Source organism: Urocampus carinirostris, chromosome 6 (genome assembly GCF_059441175.1).
Source record: "Urocampus carinirostris isolate Australia breed hairy pipefish chromosome 6, RoL_Ucar_1.0, whole genome shotgun sequence".
Classification (NCBI taxonomy): domain Eukaryota; kingdom Metazoa; phylum Chordata; class Actinopteri; order Syngnathiformes; family Syngnathidae; genus Urocampus; species Urocampus carinirostris.
In genome coordinates this window covers 24,709,000-24,727,742 of record NC_142354.1, presented here as the reverse complement: position 1 = coordinate 24,727,742, position 18,743 = coordinate 24,709,000, and the positions used below count along the sequence as shown (strand labels likewise).

Sequence of the window (18,743 nt, the reverse complement as noted above, 5' to 3'; positions counted from 1 at the left end):
CAGGTGGTTTGTGTCGTTCCATCGGACAAAGTCCTGAATCAATTTCCTGTACTCCTCCTCCTGCCCATTTCTGATACATCCCACGATCGCAGTGTCATCAGCAAACTTTTGCACATGACAGGACTCAGAGTTGTACTTAAAGTCCGATGTATACAGAGTGAATAGGAACGGAGAGAGCACGGTCCCCTGCGGAGATCCTGTGCTGCTAACCACTGTGTCCGATGTACAGCCCCCCTGTTTCACATACTGGGGTCTGCCTGTCAGGTAGTCTGTAATCCATGCTACAAGGTAATATGGTACAGAATCTTGGTATTTTTATCCGTAACCTTAAAAAAAGGAAACTTATTGGACAAGACCCAGAAACCGAGGGAATTCTTCAAGGGGTGTGAAGCCCAGAGACAAAATTGATATGGAGTGTCTCTGCTAAGTATTTACGAGCTCACAAGATTGCACAAGCCAAGAAACATGAAGAGTTCACCACTTCATCAGATTAGTGTATTAGTTGTCTTCTACAGTATTTATTTTATTTTGTGGCTTTTTAAAGCAGTTTAAGAGGGTCTGTTTCTTTGCGATAATAGACCGTTAATTGTAACAAGTTACTTTCAGAGTAATGCGCTACTTTTGGGTGTCAGCAATTAGGGGGATAACGTAATTACTTTTCAAATGTCTTGACTAATTACTGTGACACACTCAACGTTGATCATTTATGAAAATTATTGCGTTTCTCCTCCGTTTTCAATTAAGCGTCACTGTGTTTTTAAACAAAATACCAGAAATGGATAAGCAACGTTACCACCAATGATCACGGGCGTTGGGAATGACGTCACCACGCAAAACCAATGTTTACGGAAGTAAAAACGCTGCTGACTTCCCGTCATGTATGCCCAAATCACTTCCTTCAATATGATAAAAAGATAACAATTGTGGTGTTTCTCGTCCACAACGTGAATTAAATAGAGACTCGCCAACGTGAAAAATAGTTCCATAATGAGTTCACAGGACGTACTAAAAAACGCGTCCACTCTCGCTTCGTACAATGTGCTACTACAGGTGAGTAAGCGCTAACGTGGAAATGCTTGATGTTAGGAAAGTATCCTGACAAATGTTGTCTGGCGCCAGGTGATGTTTCGTGTGCTCACCTTCTTACTAAACGCGTTCACTCTACGTTTTGTCTCCAAAGAGCTGATTGGAGTGGTAAATGTCAGGTAAGGCCGCTTCTTTTCAGTTTCTCAGCTTTTTATTTATTTCAAGCATTCCCTTAGTTTCTATTCAAAATGTACTCAAGTAGGTTTGTATCTGGAGTTTTTTATTTGAACAAAACATAGATTTCTTTTCTGTTTGGTGTGTCATTTTCGTGGTTAATCCCTTCCATAGCATAACGGAACGAATCGTGTTCCTTGTGCGCATTTTTGCGCATGTGCAGTTCCCTCTCATTTGGAGAATTTGTATGTTGCAAAGCATCGCGGGACTTGTGGTACATAGATGAATGATACACGTAAACTTCATTTGACTTCCCATAAAAGCTTCATGTGTATTGGTTAATTTCTCCTTGAATTTTCTGTTTTTTTCTGCCACAGTTCATAAATAATGAATCGAACAGTTGTAGCCATCCACGTGTAGTGTTAGTCTATGCCTCTCGCCATCACGTACAACACAGACAGCAATGGGCCTCACCTTTTGCAGCGAAAGTAAACAAGTATGGTATTTGGTTGATTTTGGTGATTGCCATGAATCAAAACTTCCTTTAATTAATATAATAAATAAAAACTGGAAACGTCGTCTATTTGCATAATGACGTTGCTTGTGCTTGCCCCCTGATTGGATTGCTCGCAAACGGCATTTGTAAGGAGGTATTTAATCTTCTCTAGTCATGTAAACGGTTTTGAATTTTTCCAATCAGCACCTATGAAACAGGAGTCAGTTTTCTTATTGGTTTGTAATCGGTAAAATAATTTAAAAAAAAAACTTAGTTAATGTAGGTTAATAGAGCTGTTTTACGTTTGTGCACAACTTAGACTTCAACATTATTGACGCACAGGCAGAAAAAGGGCGCCGTGACTGTTTATCCAATCAAAATGCAGGACACAATGCACGATGAAAATCCGCAAAGTAGCAAAACTGCGAAAAGTGAACCATGTTACAGTAGGGATTACTGTACTGGTGCTCTTTAAAGTGGGGTGCGTGGTTTGAGATGTCCTTGAAAAGCTGAAGCTTAAATATGTTCTCTATTAAGTATGTGTGCCCAACTGAGTTCAAAGAGTCCTTATGCTTTATTTTCCATTGCGCCTCTGTGCTTTTATCCTTTATCAGGCTTTTTCGTGGTGGAACAAACCCCCAAAAAGATGAAAAAAGAAGAGTTAATACGAGTGTGTCTAAGAAATGCTTGGAAATCATGTGTTATTCTGCCACCATCTCCTGGCTTAAAACCATGAAGTTTTCAAATCCTGCACCCGACATCTAAAGTGACACTACAATTGCGTGACATAAGCAAAAAAGAGTGAATTGAAAAAAAATGCGGAATGCACAGAGGACACAAAAGTAGAACCGCGATATGGAAAGTGAACACTGTATTCATTTATAATTCTCAGACATTGGTTTAGAATTACTGGTATTGATAAAATACTGCACTGTTGTTAGCTATGTTTATTCATTATTAAAATATTTGTGGTTTTGTGTTTTTGACCATGTTTTCAGGCTTACATTACTATACTCCACGTTAGTTTTTTTATCCAGAGAAGCCTTTCGAAGAGCCTGCCTGAGTTCTGCTGACGGCAAACACAACTGGAGGCAGCTTATCAACTTGCTATGGCTGACGTAAGCAAGGTTTCTCATTTTCTTCATGCTGCAGGGTTGAGTTTTTCCTTTCCTTCATGATAGTTTCGGATCCTGGGATGATGTAATTGTGGTCTTTTTAGCCCTTTGATTGGGGGCTATACAAAATAAATGTGACTTGACTTGATATCTCAGCAGCCATCATGTTGGCTGTATCACTTTTCAAGACGTTTTCTGTCTTTCAGGTTGCCACTCGGCATGTTATGGGGAGCCTTACTAGCCGCTGTTTGGCTCTGGCTCCTGGAGGTTCCGGACCCCCGATTCGTTCCTTTCTATGGCCCCGCCGTGGTGTTATTCGCCCTATCCGGGGTGCAGGAGCTCCTGGCCGAGCCCCTTTGGGTTCTAGCTCAGGCTCACATGTTAGTGAGGCTGAAGGTGGTCGCGGAGAGCTTAGCCATGCTGGCAAAGTGTATGGTGACTGTAGTCCTGGTAGTGTCCGCCCAAGAGTGGGGCCTTTATATCTTCTCGGCTGCTCATGTAAGTATTTGCTTCAAATTCATTATTCATTTCAAGATTAAAAACAGAATCTGTTGTCATCTAGCTTGTGTACACGGGAGTTCTCGTGCTGTGTTATGTGGCGTACTTTCTTCGTTTCCTGCCATCCAAAGAGGCCGGCGAGAGCAGGTTCCCTCTGCGCAGCGTTCGAGACCTCATCCCTCACATGGCTAAAGGAGAGGTAAGTCGCAGGCATGAAAATCTCTCACTTTTTTACTTTTAATGTAAAAAAAGGCTGACCTACATGAATCATGTATACAGAATGAAATTGGGTGTTTGGGGCGGTGCTTATGAATTAAAATCAGTCTAGCTTGCACGAGCGATTAATGCAGTTCATGGAATCCCTACATTAAGAACACACAATGCTGATTCACTATATTTAATTATTTGGTGATTTTTAGATATTTGGTGGGTTTTTTTTTGTATTTTGTATTGTTTGTAATACGCTATAAAAGGGTGTAGGGATTCTTCTAGCTTTAATTTTGAAAACGTTACGAGTGAAACGAATTATTCTTTACTGCAAGCAGTAAACAAATTTGCCTCTGTGTTGCTTGTGCTCCACTGTAAATCTTTTTTTTCCTCTGAAGGATGCTAGAATTTCCTACACTGATGAAAACAATTAAATTACATTATTACTTTGAGCTCTTTGAGTTCTGATATGAATTACTAATCCCAAGAAATTTGAATCAATGAACCAGGCGGATAGAAATAAAGCACACAATTTATTAACACAAAGAATTAATTATAAGAAGAAAAACTTTGGGAGTTTTCAACCGCTGAATGTAGCACAAAACGAAAGTTTCCTGCTATAATGCTAGTCCATTTGGGGAGATGCCCTTGTACAGAAAAAAACGCTCATTCCCAAGAACCAGCAAACATGGTGTTAAATCTGAAACCGTCCTCTTAGTGGTTGTTGCGAAGAGATTTGGTCTCGTGCTCCATATGGTCACAACATGTGGCCCACGCGCTGGACCCAAGGCCGCAGTGCAGGCCCGCGCGGCAGTCACGTGAGGCAATAGAAAAGAGAATGAGCTATCAATCAGCTCCTCTTTTTATATGGACCAGGGAAGCTTAACCACATAATGCCTCTTTGGCTGTGGTCTCAGATATCTGAGACCACCAGGATCGGCTGATGTTATTTGAAGTTGCTAAACTTGTTAAAAAGCCCAAGAAGTGAGTCATTTGCGTAATGTTCTGCACTTGAGAATACCCTCTAATCGACATAATTAGGTACGGTGAGAACATTATTTTATTAGTTCATAGCCTTGGACGTTTTAATTACGTTCAAAACTTCATGTTTACAAATTACAACATGGTACACGGTGAATTGGTACGTTCGGGAATTGTCCAAAAGGGGGTGCAGTCGTTCCATCCATTCCAAAGTTCTGAGTTACTTGGAAGTCATTTTTGTGCTGGCCTTATTTGCTTTACAAGGGTTGAATCAACTTCATGCTAAATTCAAGAAAAAATTAATAATTATCCAATTTTTCAACTAATAATTTCCATAATTGGTGACTAGTAGACTATTAAAACATTCGTAAGTAGCACCCCTTCTATTTAACATTAAATACAGGAAAATCAAATATTGTGTCCGTCTCTCTGTAGGCTTTTGTGGACTGGCCTGTGGCCTGGCTGACCTGGAGCTTCTTCAAGCAGTCTTTCCTCAAGCAGATCCTGACGGAAGGCGAGCGCTACGTCATGACTTTCCTCAATGTGCTGAGCTTCGGCGAGCAGGGCGTGTACGACATTGTCAACAATTTGGGTTCTATGGTGGCACGCTTCATCTTCCTGCCCATCGAGGAGAGCTTCTACGTCTTCTTCGCCAAAGTGCTGGAGCGAGGCCGCCATGTGAAAAACCAAAAGCAGGTATGTATGTGCTCTGCAGCGTTCGAACTTAGATTAGTTCATGTTTATACTGGACTTTGTACTCGTAGGAGGATGTCAGTATTGCTGCAGAGGTGCTGCAATGTCTGCTCAAACTGGTGCTGGTGATTGGGCTGATAATCGCAGTCTTTGGGTATGCCTACTCTGGACTTGCTCTGGATATTTATGGGGGATCTCTGCTAAGCAGTGGGGCAGGTAATGAATAATCATTTAGAATGTTTAAAACCTCTTTTTTAAAAGATCTATATCAGGAACAGTACCCATTTCTTGTGTGACTGTGAGTTGCATGCATAGGCATTTTGGGGGAATGTACTCTAAGTGTTCTTGCACTTTTCCTTAATATATGATTTGTTTTAAAAAATTGACCTGGTTCATAAAATAACCAAAAAGTCCTTGCTTTGCGATACTTTTGCATTTTGCACTACACAATACAAGCACATCTAGTGGTCAATAACACACACTGTCCCTTTTAGGACAAATGGCTGAAATTATTTTCTTATTTTCAACATTTCAAAAATTATTTTGTATAATTTTTATGTAATAAGTCAAATTCAAAGTGTTTATTTTCATATGCACAATAAAGAACCACGATTCTCTGCACAATGAAATTCTTACTTTGTTGTCCACACAGTTGCCAGCATAAAAATAGAAACTAAGAAACTATATACATGTATATATAAAATAATATTACGAATATAAAAATACAAGATCAACTCAATATGAGTTAAGGAAATAATTGATTTTGTTTTCAAATATACTCTTCTGAATTATTTAATGTTTGGGCGCAACATTAAAAAACAGTAATTAGTTACAGTTACTAGTTACTTCATTTAAAGTGTAATTCACTTAGCCCCAGAATATTGACACCAAAAAGTACTCTGACAGGAACTAGTAATTTAGTTACAAATAACCTTATACAGGACTGTCTCAGAAAATTAGAATATTGCGATAAAGTTCTTTATTTTCTGTAATGCAATTAAAAAAACAAAAATGTCATACATTCTGGATTCATTACACATCAACTGAACTATTTCAAGCCTTTTATTATTTTAATATTGCTTATTTTGGCTTACAGCTGAAAAAAACTCAAAAATCCTATCTCAAAATATTAGAATACTTCCTCAAACCAAGTAAAAAAATAATTTTATAACAGCAAAACTAAATCAAACATTTGAAAATGTCCATTGATGCACTCAGTACTTGGTTGGGAATCCTTTTGCACGGATTACTGCATCAATCCGGCGTGGCATGGAGGCAATCAGACTGTGGCATTGCTGAGGTGTTATTGATGCCCAGGATGCTTCGATAGCGGCCTTCAGCTCATTTGCATTTGTAGGTCTGGTGTCTTTCATCTTCTTCTTAACTATACCCCACAAATTCTCGATGGGGTTCAGGTCAGGGGAATTAGCAGGCCAATCAAGGACAGTGATGCCATGGTCAGTGCACCAGTTACTGGTGGTTTCGGCACTGTGGGCAGGTGCCAGATCATGCTGGAAAATGGAATCCTCATCTCCATAGAGCTTTTCAGCAGATGGAAGCATGTAGTGCTCTAAAATCTCTTGGTACACAGTTGCATTTACTCTGGACTTGATGAAACACAGTGGACCAACACCAGCAGCTGACATGGTTCCCCAAACCATTGCTGACTGTGGGAACTTCACACTGGATTTCAAGCAACTTGGATTTTGCTCCTCTCCAGCCTTTCTCCAAACTCTGGCGCCTTGACTTCCAAATGAAATGCAAAACTTGCTTTCGTCTGAAAAGAGGACTTTGGACCACTCTGCAACTGTCCAGTGCTTCTTCTCCATAGCCCAAGTCAGACGCTTCTTCCGTTGTCTTGAGTTCAGAAGTGGCTTGACCATGGGAATACGGCTATTGTAGCCCATTTCCCGGACACGTCTGTGAACTGTGGCTTTTGATACCTGGACTCCAGCTTCAGCCCACTGTCTTTGAAGCTCCCCCAAATTCTGGAAGCGGCTCTTCTTCACAATTTTGTTAAGGCAGCGGTCATCTCTCTTGGTTGTGCAGCGTTTCCGGCCACATTTTTCCCTTCCAACAGACTTTTTGTGGATATGCTTTGAAACTGCACTCTGTGAACAGCCTGCTCTTTGAGAAACTTCTTTTTGTGTCTTACCCTGCTGATGGAGGGTATCAATGATGGTCCTCTGGACAGCAGTCAGATCATCAGTCTTCCCCATACTTGTGATTTAGTTTACTGAACCAAGCTGAGTGTTTTTAAGGCTCAGGAAACCCTCGCAAGGTGTTTCCAGTTAATTAGATGATTCAGGTGATTAGTTGAATAGCCTACTTGTATACTTTTTCATGATATTCTAATATTTTGAGATAGGATTTTTGAGTTTTCTTAAGCTGTAAGCCAAATTCAGCAATATTAAAATAATAAAAGGCTTGAAATAGTTCAGTTGATGTGTAGTGAATCCAGAATGTATGACATTTTTGTTTTTTTAATTGCATTACAGAAAATAAAGAACTTTATCACAATATTCTAATTTTCTGAGACAGTCCTGTATACTCGCACAGAAGCCGACCCCTTGCTTAAAATAGCGACATGAAAAAAAATAGAAGAAAATGTGTACACCAACCCATGGAAGCAGCGAAGCCTTTATATTTTTTTGGTTCTTGCAACTTTGAGAGCTAGCAAATTGATACTTAGCCAAGACACTCCATATCCATTTTGTCTTTGGGCTACAGAGCAATTTAAGAGATCCTCCATTTGTGGATACTGTCCATGATATTTCCTTTTTTTTCCAGGCATGGTGTACTGCTAAAATATGTTTTTTTCAAATAAAAAGACCAAAACTCCGCACACGTTTCCTGTAAATTCTGTGCTAATGTTTGCCCCATTGATTTCTTGTTTGTTTGTTGTTCCTGTATAAGCCACAAAGGCACTGCCTATCATCCATTACTATTGAAAAAACAACCAAAAATGTGTATATTAGCTGACCCCTGGTTTAAGTATTTCATTTTATAGTTGTAAAATCGGCTTAGATGCAGGTACAAATGGTAGGGCGAATATCTTTATTAGAAAAAATCCAAGTCCTCATACTCTGTCCCTGTGACACCGGCGCCATTACTGTATTCAGTTTTGCTTTGTATGTAATCTAAACATGACTACCCTTAACTGATTCTGAATGTGATTAAGGATTTTATTTGACAAAGTGAATGATGCATGAGTATCAATCCGAGTACAATGAAATTTATGATCTGCATTTAACATATAGTGGAATACCACATACTTATGACAGTAGAGTTAGAAAATGTTATTAATAAGTATTTATAGTACTCGTTACAGGGAAAAGTCATTGCGTTCTATGAAACACATTTGTCCCAACACTGATTATTTATAGCACAGGAAAACAGAATGGTTTTACTGACTGCTGCTTTATCTCATGTGTTTGCAGGTCCATCGCTGCTGCGATGCTACAGCTGCTACGTCCTCCTGCTAGCTGTCAATGGCGTGACCGAGTGTTTTGTTTTTGCTGCAATGAGCCAGAAGGAGGTTGACAAGTAAGCATATTAACATTGAATACACGACAGTGTACCAATTTCAATCCATGATATTTACATAGAGGCATGTTTTTTATTTTTTTTAACTTTCAGATACAACTTGGTGATGTTGGCTTTGTCTGCCTCCTTCCTCTTCTTGTCCTACATGTTGACAAAGTGGGCGGGAGGTGTTGGCTTCATCCTGGCCAACTGCCTCAACATGATCTTGCGCATCATGCACAGCGTACTATACATCCGCCGCTACTTCCTGCCCAGTCCGTGGAAGCCCCTACGAGGATTACTGCCCTCGGTGCCGCTTTGCCTGGCGCTTGCCTTCAGCGCCGCTGTCACGGTCCTCAGCGAGGTATCGCAACGTATTTTTATCACCGTAAAATCTGGACTACCTCATTATTAGCCGCATGTGCAAATTTAAGGAGAAACTCATCTTTGTACAAGCCACCCCAGATGTTAACCGCCATGAAAATGCCATGTCCATTTCTTACATTTAGAAATAAAATCACCGGGGAAATGTCTAGTACAGACAAGTAACACATTGCCGCGATTAAGCCACTCATTTGCGGACTGTGTCTGCAGCTGTCACTCTCAATCAACTAGCGCAGCAGTCTCATCTCATCTCATCAGCTGCACCGCTTATCCTCAGTAGGGTCCCGCGATGCTGGAGCCCATCCCAGCAATCATCGGGCAGTGGGCAGGGGACACCCTGGACTGGTTGCCAGCCAATCGTAGGGCACACGGGGACAGACAACTCACTCGCTCAGTCTCACCTAGGGACAATTTGGACCGGCCAATTCACCTGAAATGCATGTTTTTGGAATGTGGGAGGAAACCGGAGTGCCCGGAGGAAACCCACGCCAGCACGGGGAGAACATACAAACTCCGCACAGTAAGGCCGGGAGCTGGATTTGAACCCACTCAGGAGGTTCCCACGACCTCAGAACTGTGCCGCACACGCGCTAACCACTGCGCCGCCGTGCTAGCGCAGCAGTCAATTTTTATTAAACCGGCTTTAACATATACGCAGGAGTGTAACAAAAATCATTATACATAAAAGCTTGGAATCTTTATAGGAAATAGTGTCGGGTGATTAAATACCTCAGTGTGGCAGAAAGTTACTAATTGTCTGTATTGTTTTTCCAATCCGGCCAACAACTGTGACATATTAGGCTGTGATCAGTCTGACAACTGACAGCTGGATAATGATCGTACCCCTCCTTAGTTTGTAACCATTTTTTTTTAATGTAGTAGCAATACTTGATCTCCTCTCCATCACTTTGACATATGTGCAAGGAATGGGAGAGCTTAAGATCAGTCGCATGGCACAGCAAGTGTACAAGCTGATGTGATTATACGGGCTTCTGAGTTTTAGTCAGGATAGTCCAGGGTGTTTCAAAAAATGGATGTCCTTTGAGAATTACTAATTAATTATTAGATATGTATTTCCCTGTACTAACCTATTAGCAGATAATTTGTATACATAAAATAAAGTCATTTGCTGGTGACTGTTACCCAAGTAAGCTTTAGCGTTTTCGGCAGAAGCTGGATTACCGGCTTGACATATGCCGCGTCTGTCGGTGCACATATCCTGTATAACAATTGTGAAATCATTCTCATTATCCACCATCATTTGAATTTATCATTCCGATTTTAAAGATTAAATCTTATGGTGTTCAACATGACCAGTTTTTTATTTATTTGCCTTATTTGTGTACTTTCAGTGATATTTACATCACGAAGCATATCAATTTTTTTGAAACACTTTGTAGAAGTTTTGTTTTGATATTTTTTTTTGTTCTACTTCTGCGTAATTGCTAATGTCAATATAATTCCACCACATAGTGTTTTAATTGACACACATTTCTTACTTTTCTTGGACATTTCCATGCTAATTCTGCCAAGATCTTACTCCAAAGGGACAGCGGGAATATCATTCAGTCACAAGTTAGATGACGAGGCATTTCGCTACTGTAGACAGTCATTGAATTTCTTCACTTTGACATTCAGAGAACTTGACAGAAATCGCGATGCTTTGTTTTATTTAAACAGTCGAATTCCCCTGGTCTGCATCAATTCAGACACATTGAATTGTAGGCCACAGTGTTTAAAATCTAGACAAAAAAGGAGCGGCTTACAGTCGGGAATTTACGAGAATCATGAAGTCCCTGTTTGTGCTGCCGCAGGTTGCTTTCTGCTGCGACGACGGTTGGTTCTTCAGGTTGGTGCACGTCAGCGTTGGAGCGGCGTGTCTTGTTGTGGTTTTCGCAGCAGTCGTGCTCACAGAAACTCAACTGGTTGCATTTGTGAGGACTCAGCTTTTGCCCAAGTACAGAAAAAACTTGTGAAGGAAAGCATCAAGTGATTTCTTAATTTATTTTGTTTACACTTTGGAATCATTCATAATGTATAAAAAAATGCTGAATGTAATATTTTACAACATGGGTCACTAACATTTTTGAAGTTGAGAAATACCATTTTGTTACCAAGTAGCACGAAGCAGTTTTATATGAATTTATCATGTTGTTGCTATGATATTACCAGGTTGTAATTATTAGAAATCAAGTTGAAATAGGCTTCGTCAACCACTAAAACTTGTGGTTGTGTGAGGTTACTGAGTTATTTATGTACAGTGAAGAAAATAAGTATTTGAACACCCTGCTATTTTTCTATTTCTCCCACATAGAAATCATGGAGGGGACTGAAATTTTCGTCGTAGGTGCATGTCCTCTGTGAGAGAGAGAAACTAAAACGAAAAATCCAGAAATCATAATGCATGCTTTTTAACAATTTATTTGTGTGATGCAGCTGCAAATAAGTATTTAAACACCTGTGTATCATCTAGAATTCTGACGATGAAAAACCCAATAGTCCGCCCATTAGAAGTCCACCTGCAGTCCATGTATCATCGTGAATCAGATGCACCTGTTTGAGGTTGTAAGCTGCATAAAGACATCTGTCCACCCCATACAATTAGTAAGACTTTAACTTGGAACATGGCGAAGACCAAAGAGCTGTCCAAAGACATCAGAGACTAAATTGCACACCTCCAGAAGGCTGGAAAGGGCTACGGAGCAATTGCCAAGCAGCTTGGTGAAACAAGGTCCACTGTTGGAGCTATCATTAGGAAACGGAAGAAGCGAAACATGACGGTCAATCTCAATCAGAGAGAAACCCCTTTCAAGAAATCACCTTGTGTGGTCTCATTGATTCTAAGAAAGGTAAGCGACAGGAATTGGTCTTGAACCTGAAAAGAGCTTGGACTACCGTTTCCAAGGTTACTGTAGGGAATTCACTAAGATATCATGATTTGAAAGCATGCATGGCATGAAAGGTTCCCCTGCTTAAACCAGTACATTCCAAGCCCCGTCTTAAGTTTGCATATGACAATTTGGATGAGGAGTCAAGGGAGAATTCTTTGTGGTCAGATGAGACCAAAATATTATATTTTGGTCATAATTCCACTAAGCATGTTTGGAGGAAGAAGAATGAAAAGTACAATCCGAAGAACACCATCCCTACAGTAAAGCATGGGGGTGGTAGCATCATGATTTGGGGGTGTTTTTCTGAACATGGAACAGGACGACTGCACTGCATTAAAGAGAGGATTACTGGGCCGTGTCTTGTGAGATTTTGGGGAAGAACCTCCTTCCCTCATTCAGCTTTGAAGATGGGTCGTTGCTGGGTTTTCCAACACGACAACAACCCGAAGCACACAGCCAGGAAAACCAAGGAGCGACACCCCAGAAATCTGACATATCTAGAGAAGATCTGTGTGGAGGAGTGGGCCAAGATCCCTCCTGCAGTGTGTGTAAACCTGGTGAAAGACTACAGGAAACGTTTGACCTCTGCAATAGCAAACAAAGGCTCCTGTACTAAATATTGACATTGACATCTCAGGTGTTCAAATACATATTTGCAGCATTATCACGCAAATAAATCTTTAAAATAATTGTGCATTGTGATTTACTGTTTTTTCTTTTTAATTTATCTCCCATGCACCAACGATGAAAATTTCAGCCCCCCTCCATGGTTTCTAAGTGGGAGAAATAGCAGGGTGTTCAAAAACTTATTTTCTTCACTATATATATATATATATATATATACTGTATATATCATATATTATAGGCTCATTTTAAAAATAATTTAGGGAGAATTGATCAAATATTTAAAAGAGTGATCATGTCAATGAATTTCACATGCCACATAAAAATTAAATTTGCTAGAAAAACCACAATGACCCATAACTGGTGGGTTCTTTTAAGAACTGGTCTGGGGGCTACTCAGGTGTTGTTAGGGGAGTTCAAGATGCAGCCCAGCCCAGTGACACAGTATGACATAAATGCTCTGGAAGTTACTTTTCACCCGTATGTGACTAATTGTGCCCTTATTAGAAACATAGGGGATATCTTAATTTCTTTTTCACTATTTTCCAGATTTATACTCCTTTGTAAAAAATAAAGACATCAATTAAATCCATTTGTGTTCCTGTCTGTCATGATTGGACAAACTCATTATCTCATTCAGTATCAATAATTTTTCAAAAGAATAACGCCAGCCATTTTAGAGATTTTCTGAGACCCACAAAAAACATTTTACGAAAACTGATAAACAAAAAATATAAATAATTATATACATATATATATACATATATATATATATACTGCGATTGGCTGGCAACCAGTTCAGGGTGTCCCCTGCCTACTGCCCGGAGATGGCTGGGATGGGCTCCAGCCCCCCCACGACCCTAATAAGGATAAGCGGTACAACTAATGAGATGAGATATGTACATATATATATATATATATATATATATATAATTTATATTTATATATTTATAGAAAATCCTTCACCAGGAAATAAAGGAATAATTCCCATCTGTGATTAGAAATACTTTAATCCCCTGTTACTTTGAGCTTCTTATTTTGCCGCTTCAGTGATTAGCAGGTTGAAAAATGTTCTACTGGCCTGGATTTGGTGAGTGGTAAAATCAATAGAGGAAACACTAGAGTCAAAATGTATGTTAACAAAAGCCAGCCCTCAATGAATGATGGGAAAGACAATAGACAACATTAAACTTAAATTCCAAAAAAACATGCATTTCAGGTGAATTGGCCGGTCCAAATTGTCCCTAGGTGTGAATGAGCGAATGAGTTGTCTGTCCCTGTGTGCCCTGCGATTGGCTGGCAACCAGTTCAGGGTGTCTCCTGCCCACTGCCCGGAGATGGCTGGGATGGGCTCCAGCCCCCCCGCGACCCTAATGAGGATAAGCGGTACGGCTAATGAGATGAGATGAAACTTAAATTACAGTATAAGCACACGCTTAACATCACTAAAGGTGTTATATGAGAAATCATATGTTTGGTGTACCAACCCGGTTTCACTTCAATTTCAATTCGATGACCGGTCATGTCTAATTTCGGTTGATAAACTATTATTCGCAAAATTTACATTTATGTGCTCTGATAGGGTTTTAGAATCCAATCTGTTTAGAGTCAGAATTTAAAGTCACACAATAATGCACTTCAAATTCTAATGACAATTCAAATTAATGACAAAAAGATTAATCAAATAAGCAAAGAAACACAAGAAGGTACTTAAAATTAGCCAAAAAGAAACAATTTGGATGAAACTACCAAATGTCATGGTCTTGTCGTTGAAGTTTGTCGTATTTTGTCACAACAAAATGTTCTCTCCCCTCTCATGACCCATTCCTGTGCGTGTGCCACGAACCCCTCCTCTGCTCAGCGAAAAAATAAGCGCAGTGACAGAGACGAACCCACGCATATTGACCAATTGATCAAAAGCGTGCGAGAGGGTAAAAAGAATATATTTGTTATTTTGATTAACTTCGCATTCATATGTAAAAATATATTTTTTTCATATTACAAATTTTCTGCTACTCTACTGGACCACCTCAAGTTATGTCACAAATACCATTTGTGAAATAGATTTTAATTGTTCCTATTTGTAATGTTATGTACCGGTAATTGTAAAAATTTGTATTTTACATAATTGGTACTACAAGTCTGGGAAACACTCTCTTGTCCCGTCGCTGGATGAAACTCATCCAAAAGTATGGATGAAGGCTTTTGAATTTTGTTACAACAAACTCTTATGATTAATTATTACACACTGTCACTTAAATGGAGCACTTGTCATGGGTGGATAATGATGTTTTCATGAGGACTGAGAGTTTTTTGCCTTAATTGAATCTCAACGCAATGTTTTTTTCTCATCAGATTTTTTTAAGTATAAAGCTGGGATTCATTTACACGCTGAGAAACAAGGAGGAGCAATTCCACTCATGACATCATTTGTTAGTGTTGTGGAGCAGACTAAAAACAGGCGGCACTGGGGAGAAAAAATAACTTACATCAACATGTCTGAAGTAAGAGCACCATCCAAAAGCTTGAATCCCCGTCTATTCTATTCATCTATTTTTATTTTTGCAGCCACAAGAAGAAGCCCAGCGCCCTGCAGTAAGCCAGGAAGAGCTGTCTGACACAAAGAATCGACTTGGTGGCAGTGGACCAGCCAAAAGCAAAACCTTTGAAGTCATGGAGGAATGTGGTGAGTAGTACGCACATGTACACACAACATACTATTATTATGTTGTTTTGGGTAGAATGGAAACAAGTGTGTGGCTTTAAATTGATAAGTCAGTGTGAAAGTTTCCACTCCATGTAGGGTTAGGAAGAGGAATGTAATGACTGCATTCCCTATTGCAGGGGTCAGGAACATTTTTGACCCAAAGAGCCATTAAAGCAAAAAATGTTTTAAAAAGAAATTGAGAGAGCCACATCATATATTTTCAGACAAAATTGAAAAAACTGCCAAACACGCTCTCTAGACAAAAGCTAATTCTTCAGCACATTTTATTTCACTGTGTGTCATTTGATGATTTAATCAAATGTACGAAATGATGATAATGCCAAATCCTGTTTTTCCAAATCAATGTAAATATGCCATTTACAATTTGTCTTCCACCTTCATTTAAGAGTGTTGAGGCAATTTTTTTTCCATGAAATTTGTCCTTAATAACGGTTTCAAAACAATGTGCATGCAAAGTTCTTGTGTAAAAATGTCACAAATGACTGCAAATGATAAGCATATCGCCATCTTCACTTTCGGTGTAGGTTGCACTGAGTGAGAGAAAGAGAAGGAAGTGCATTGAGCTGTGTGCGGGGACCCACCCACTCGTACTGCTCACCCAATCAAAGTCGTTTGCCAGCATCTTTATTCATCAGTTTAAATGGTTTCTTATCGAACATCTGCGTTAAGTTGCTTCGGCTTTATATGGACCAAAATCAGGATGAAATCACTTGACTTTGGAACACCACAGAGAGATGTGCAATAGTTACATTTGATGTCGGAGCCATATGTACTCATGAAAATAGCCATATATGGCTCGCGAGCCATAGGTTCCCTACCCCTGCCCTATTGGGTGAAGTGTGTATTTTGAGCAATTTACTGTCAACATTTGAATGTTTTATTTTTTCTGGCTCATGTAGAAAGATTATCCATTTTAAAAACTACTATAAATTTTTAATTTTTGTAGTGTTTTAATAGGTCTCCTTTTGGTCAGCTTTTCAGTATGTCACCGATGTTTACTGACTACAGATATTAAGTGTAGAGCAAGTAAACCCAGCACAAAAATGACTTCCACCTTCTTTGTTTCAAAAACCTCAGAACTTTGGAATGGATGGAACGTTGGCGTCTCCTTTTGGACAGCTCCCAAACGTACCAATTTTCCATGCAGCGTAATGAAATCTGATAACATGACGTTTTTAATCTAAATAAAACATCCAAGGCTATGTATTGATAAAATAATGTTATCACTGTACGTGATTATGTCGATCGGAGGAGCATTCTCAAGTACAGAACATCACGCAAATTTCTCACTTCTTTGGCTTTCTAACAAGTTTAGCAACTTCAAATACCATCATCCGATCCTGGTGGTCTCAGATATCTGAGATCACGCCTAAAGAGGCATGATGTGGTTAAGCTTCCCTGGTCCATACAAAAAGAGGAGCTGATTGATAGCTCGACCTCTTTTTTTCCTCCCTGCCTAATCGCAAGTTGGCTGCTTGACGCAGTCGTGCAGGCCTGCACTGCGGCCTTGAGATTAGCACATTGTGACCATATGGAGCAAGAGACCGAATCTCTCCCCAACAAGTAAGAGAGTGGTTTCAGATTTAACACCATGCTGCTGGTTCTTGGGAATGAGTTTTTTTCTGTACAAAGGAATCTCCTCAAATCGACTGGCATTATAGCGGGAAACTTTTTTTTTTGTGCTAGTAACTTTTAGCGGGCGAAAACTCTTCCAGCGCTTTCCTCTCCCCTTTTTTTCCCCCAATCATTAATTCTCTGTGTTAATAAATTGTGTGTCCTATTTCTATTGGCCTGGTTCATTGAATCAATTTTATTGGGATTAGTAATTCATATCAGAACTCAAAATAATAACGTAATATAACTTTTTTTTATCAGTGAAGAAAATTCTAGCATCCTTCAGAGAAAAAAAGAAAAGATTTATGGTGGAGCACAAGCAACACCTAGAGGCAAATTAGTTTACCTATTGCAGTAATTGTTTCACTCCTAATGATGTTCAAAATTAAAGCTAGAAAAATCCCTACTCATGTTAATTGTCTAATACTAAAGTTCTACATTGTTATGGTAAATTATATCCAATGATTAATTAAAAACATTGAAGTTTTATTAGTCTGTTTAAAGTTAGCTATCTAAAAGTTAATCAGCTAAATAGCTACAGCTAGAGTAGCTAAAAATCACCCACCCTATTAGGTTCATAGACCACCGGAGTGGAACCTAACAGGGTGGAATAGGGACCGAACGGAGGGGAAATTATAATCGATATTGTGAATATTAAAATAATAACTTCATATAGTATAGATAAATGTGTTTGTGAACAAAAGTTTAAAAGAAAGCTTTGTTGGCAAAATGTTTGTTAGGAAATGGCAGGGTGGAAAACATTCAATACTCATTGAATCCGTCCCTGAGCTTGACCACTATGTATTTTTAGTGTTAAACAGATTAGTGTTGTAATCATATCAGGAAACATGGGATCATTTTATTTAAAAAATCATGACATCAAAATGTCTGCAAACAAAGAATCACCCATGTACTACTTTACTGTATAAAGACGCTGCCCCACTTATGAACTAGATTCGTTCGTAAGTTGTTTCAGTGCTATATTTTGTATGTAACCTGTATTGTTTTATACCAAATAATAAACATTTCATGAAACAATATGCTCTATGAAGTTAAGTTTAACTTACTTTTGGAACATAAGCCTCAAGAGGTCCTCCTCCGTGTTAGAGTGGCCAAAAAAGCTATCCAACCATTTTCTCAACCGCATCAAGCTTTCTTTTTCCACTTTCGTTTCAAAAGAAACGGCACGCCTCTTCTTTACACCAACCATATTGAACGGATGCACGAGATATTAAACAATAAAAATGTAAAAGTTCTTAGCGCACTGAAGATAGTATAGACAGTATAGAATGATTACACACCAACTAGGAAGAGGAAGCAGATTTTCTTACTTCCTGGTGGATGCTGGGTGACTTCTCCACACGTCGATAGTGGCGGAAAGAAGCACTACAGTAATGACCTGTACTCGGAAAAAGGTGCACACAACACAAAATCCAGCTTACAGCATTGTCCGGATATTTTTCGACATCCTGAAAAAAAATGTTCGCATCTACCGTAAGTCGAATGGTCGTAAGTAGGGGAGCGTCTGTATACCTTTTAATGTAACATCCATTTGAAACATTTTCTATTCTTACTCTGCCCTCATCACAAAATCAGTCTGAATATCAATTGTGTTTATGTTGCAGAGAAAATGGGGAAAACGGCACCTTCGGTGTTCAGTGGTGTGAGGTCAGGAGGGGAGACATCTTTGATCCGACCCGCCAGGAAGTAGAACGGCCCCACTTTACCGGCATTTTTCTTTGACATTCTTTAAAAGTGAACTACTTCGTCAGCAAAAAACACAAATC

General features: G+C 39.3%; 2 protein-coding genes across 2 annotated transcripts; both read left to right on the top strand.

Moving 5' to 3' along the window:
• The first annotated feature begins 853 nt into the window (after window positions 1-853).
• On the top strand, window positions 854-13,094 carry rft1 (RFT1 homolog). Its single transcript, XM_088338398.1, has 10 exons — window positions 854-1,050; window positions 1,120-1,205; window positions 2,695-2,814; window positions 3,018-3,309; window positions 3,374-3,508; window positions 4,933-5,193; window positions 5,262-5,406; window positions 8,631-8,736; window positions 8,830-9,079; window positions 10,914-13,094. Exons 1-10 carry the CDS (start codon window positions 988-990, stop codon window positions 11,073-11,075), a joined length of 1,620 nt encoding a protein of 539 aa, XP_088194524.1. The 5' UTR covers window positions 854-987; the 3' UTR covers window positions 11,076-13,094.
• A 1,909-nt stretch (window positions 13,095-15,003) lies between these two features.
• Window positions 15,004-18,725, top strand: mustn1a (musculoskeletal, embryonic nuclear protein 1a). Its single transcript, XM_088338399.1, has 3 exons — window positions 15,004-15,118; window positions 15,183-15,300; window positions 18,582-18,725. Exons 1-3 carry the CDS (start codon window positions 15,035-15,037, stop codon window positions 18,665-18,667), a joined length of 288 nt encoding a protein of 95 aa, XP_088194525.1. The 5' UTR covers window positions 15,004-15,034; the 3' UTR covers window positions 18,668-18,725.
• The last annotated feature ends 18 nt before the right edge of the window (window positions 18,726-18,743 follow it).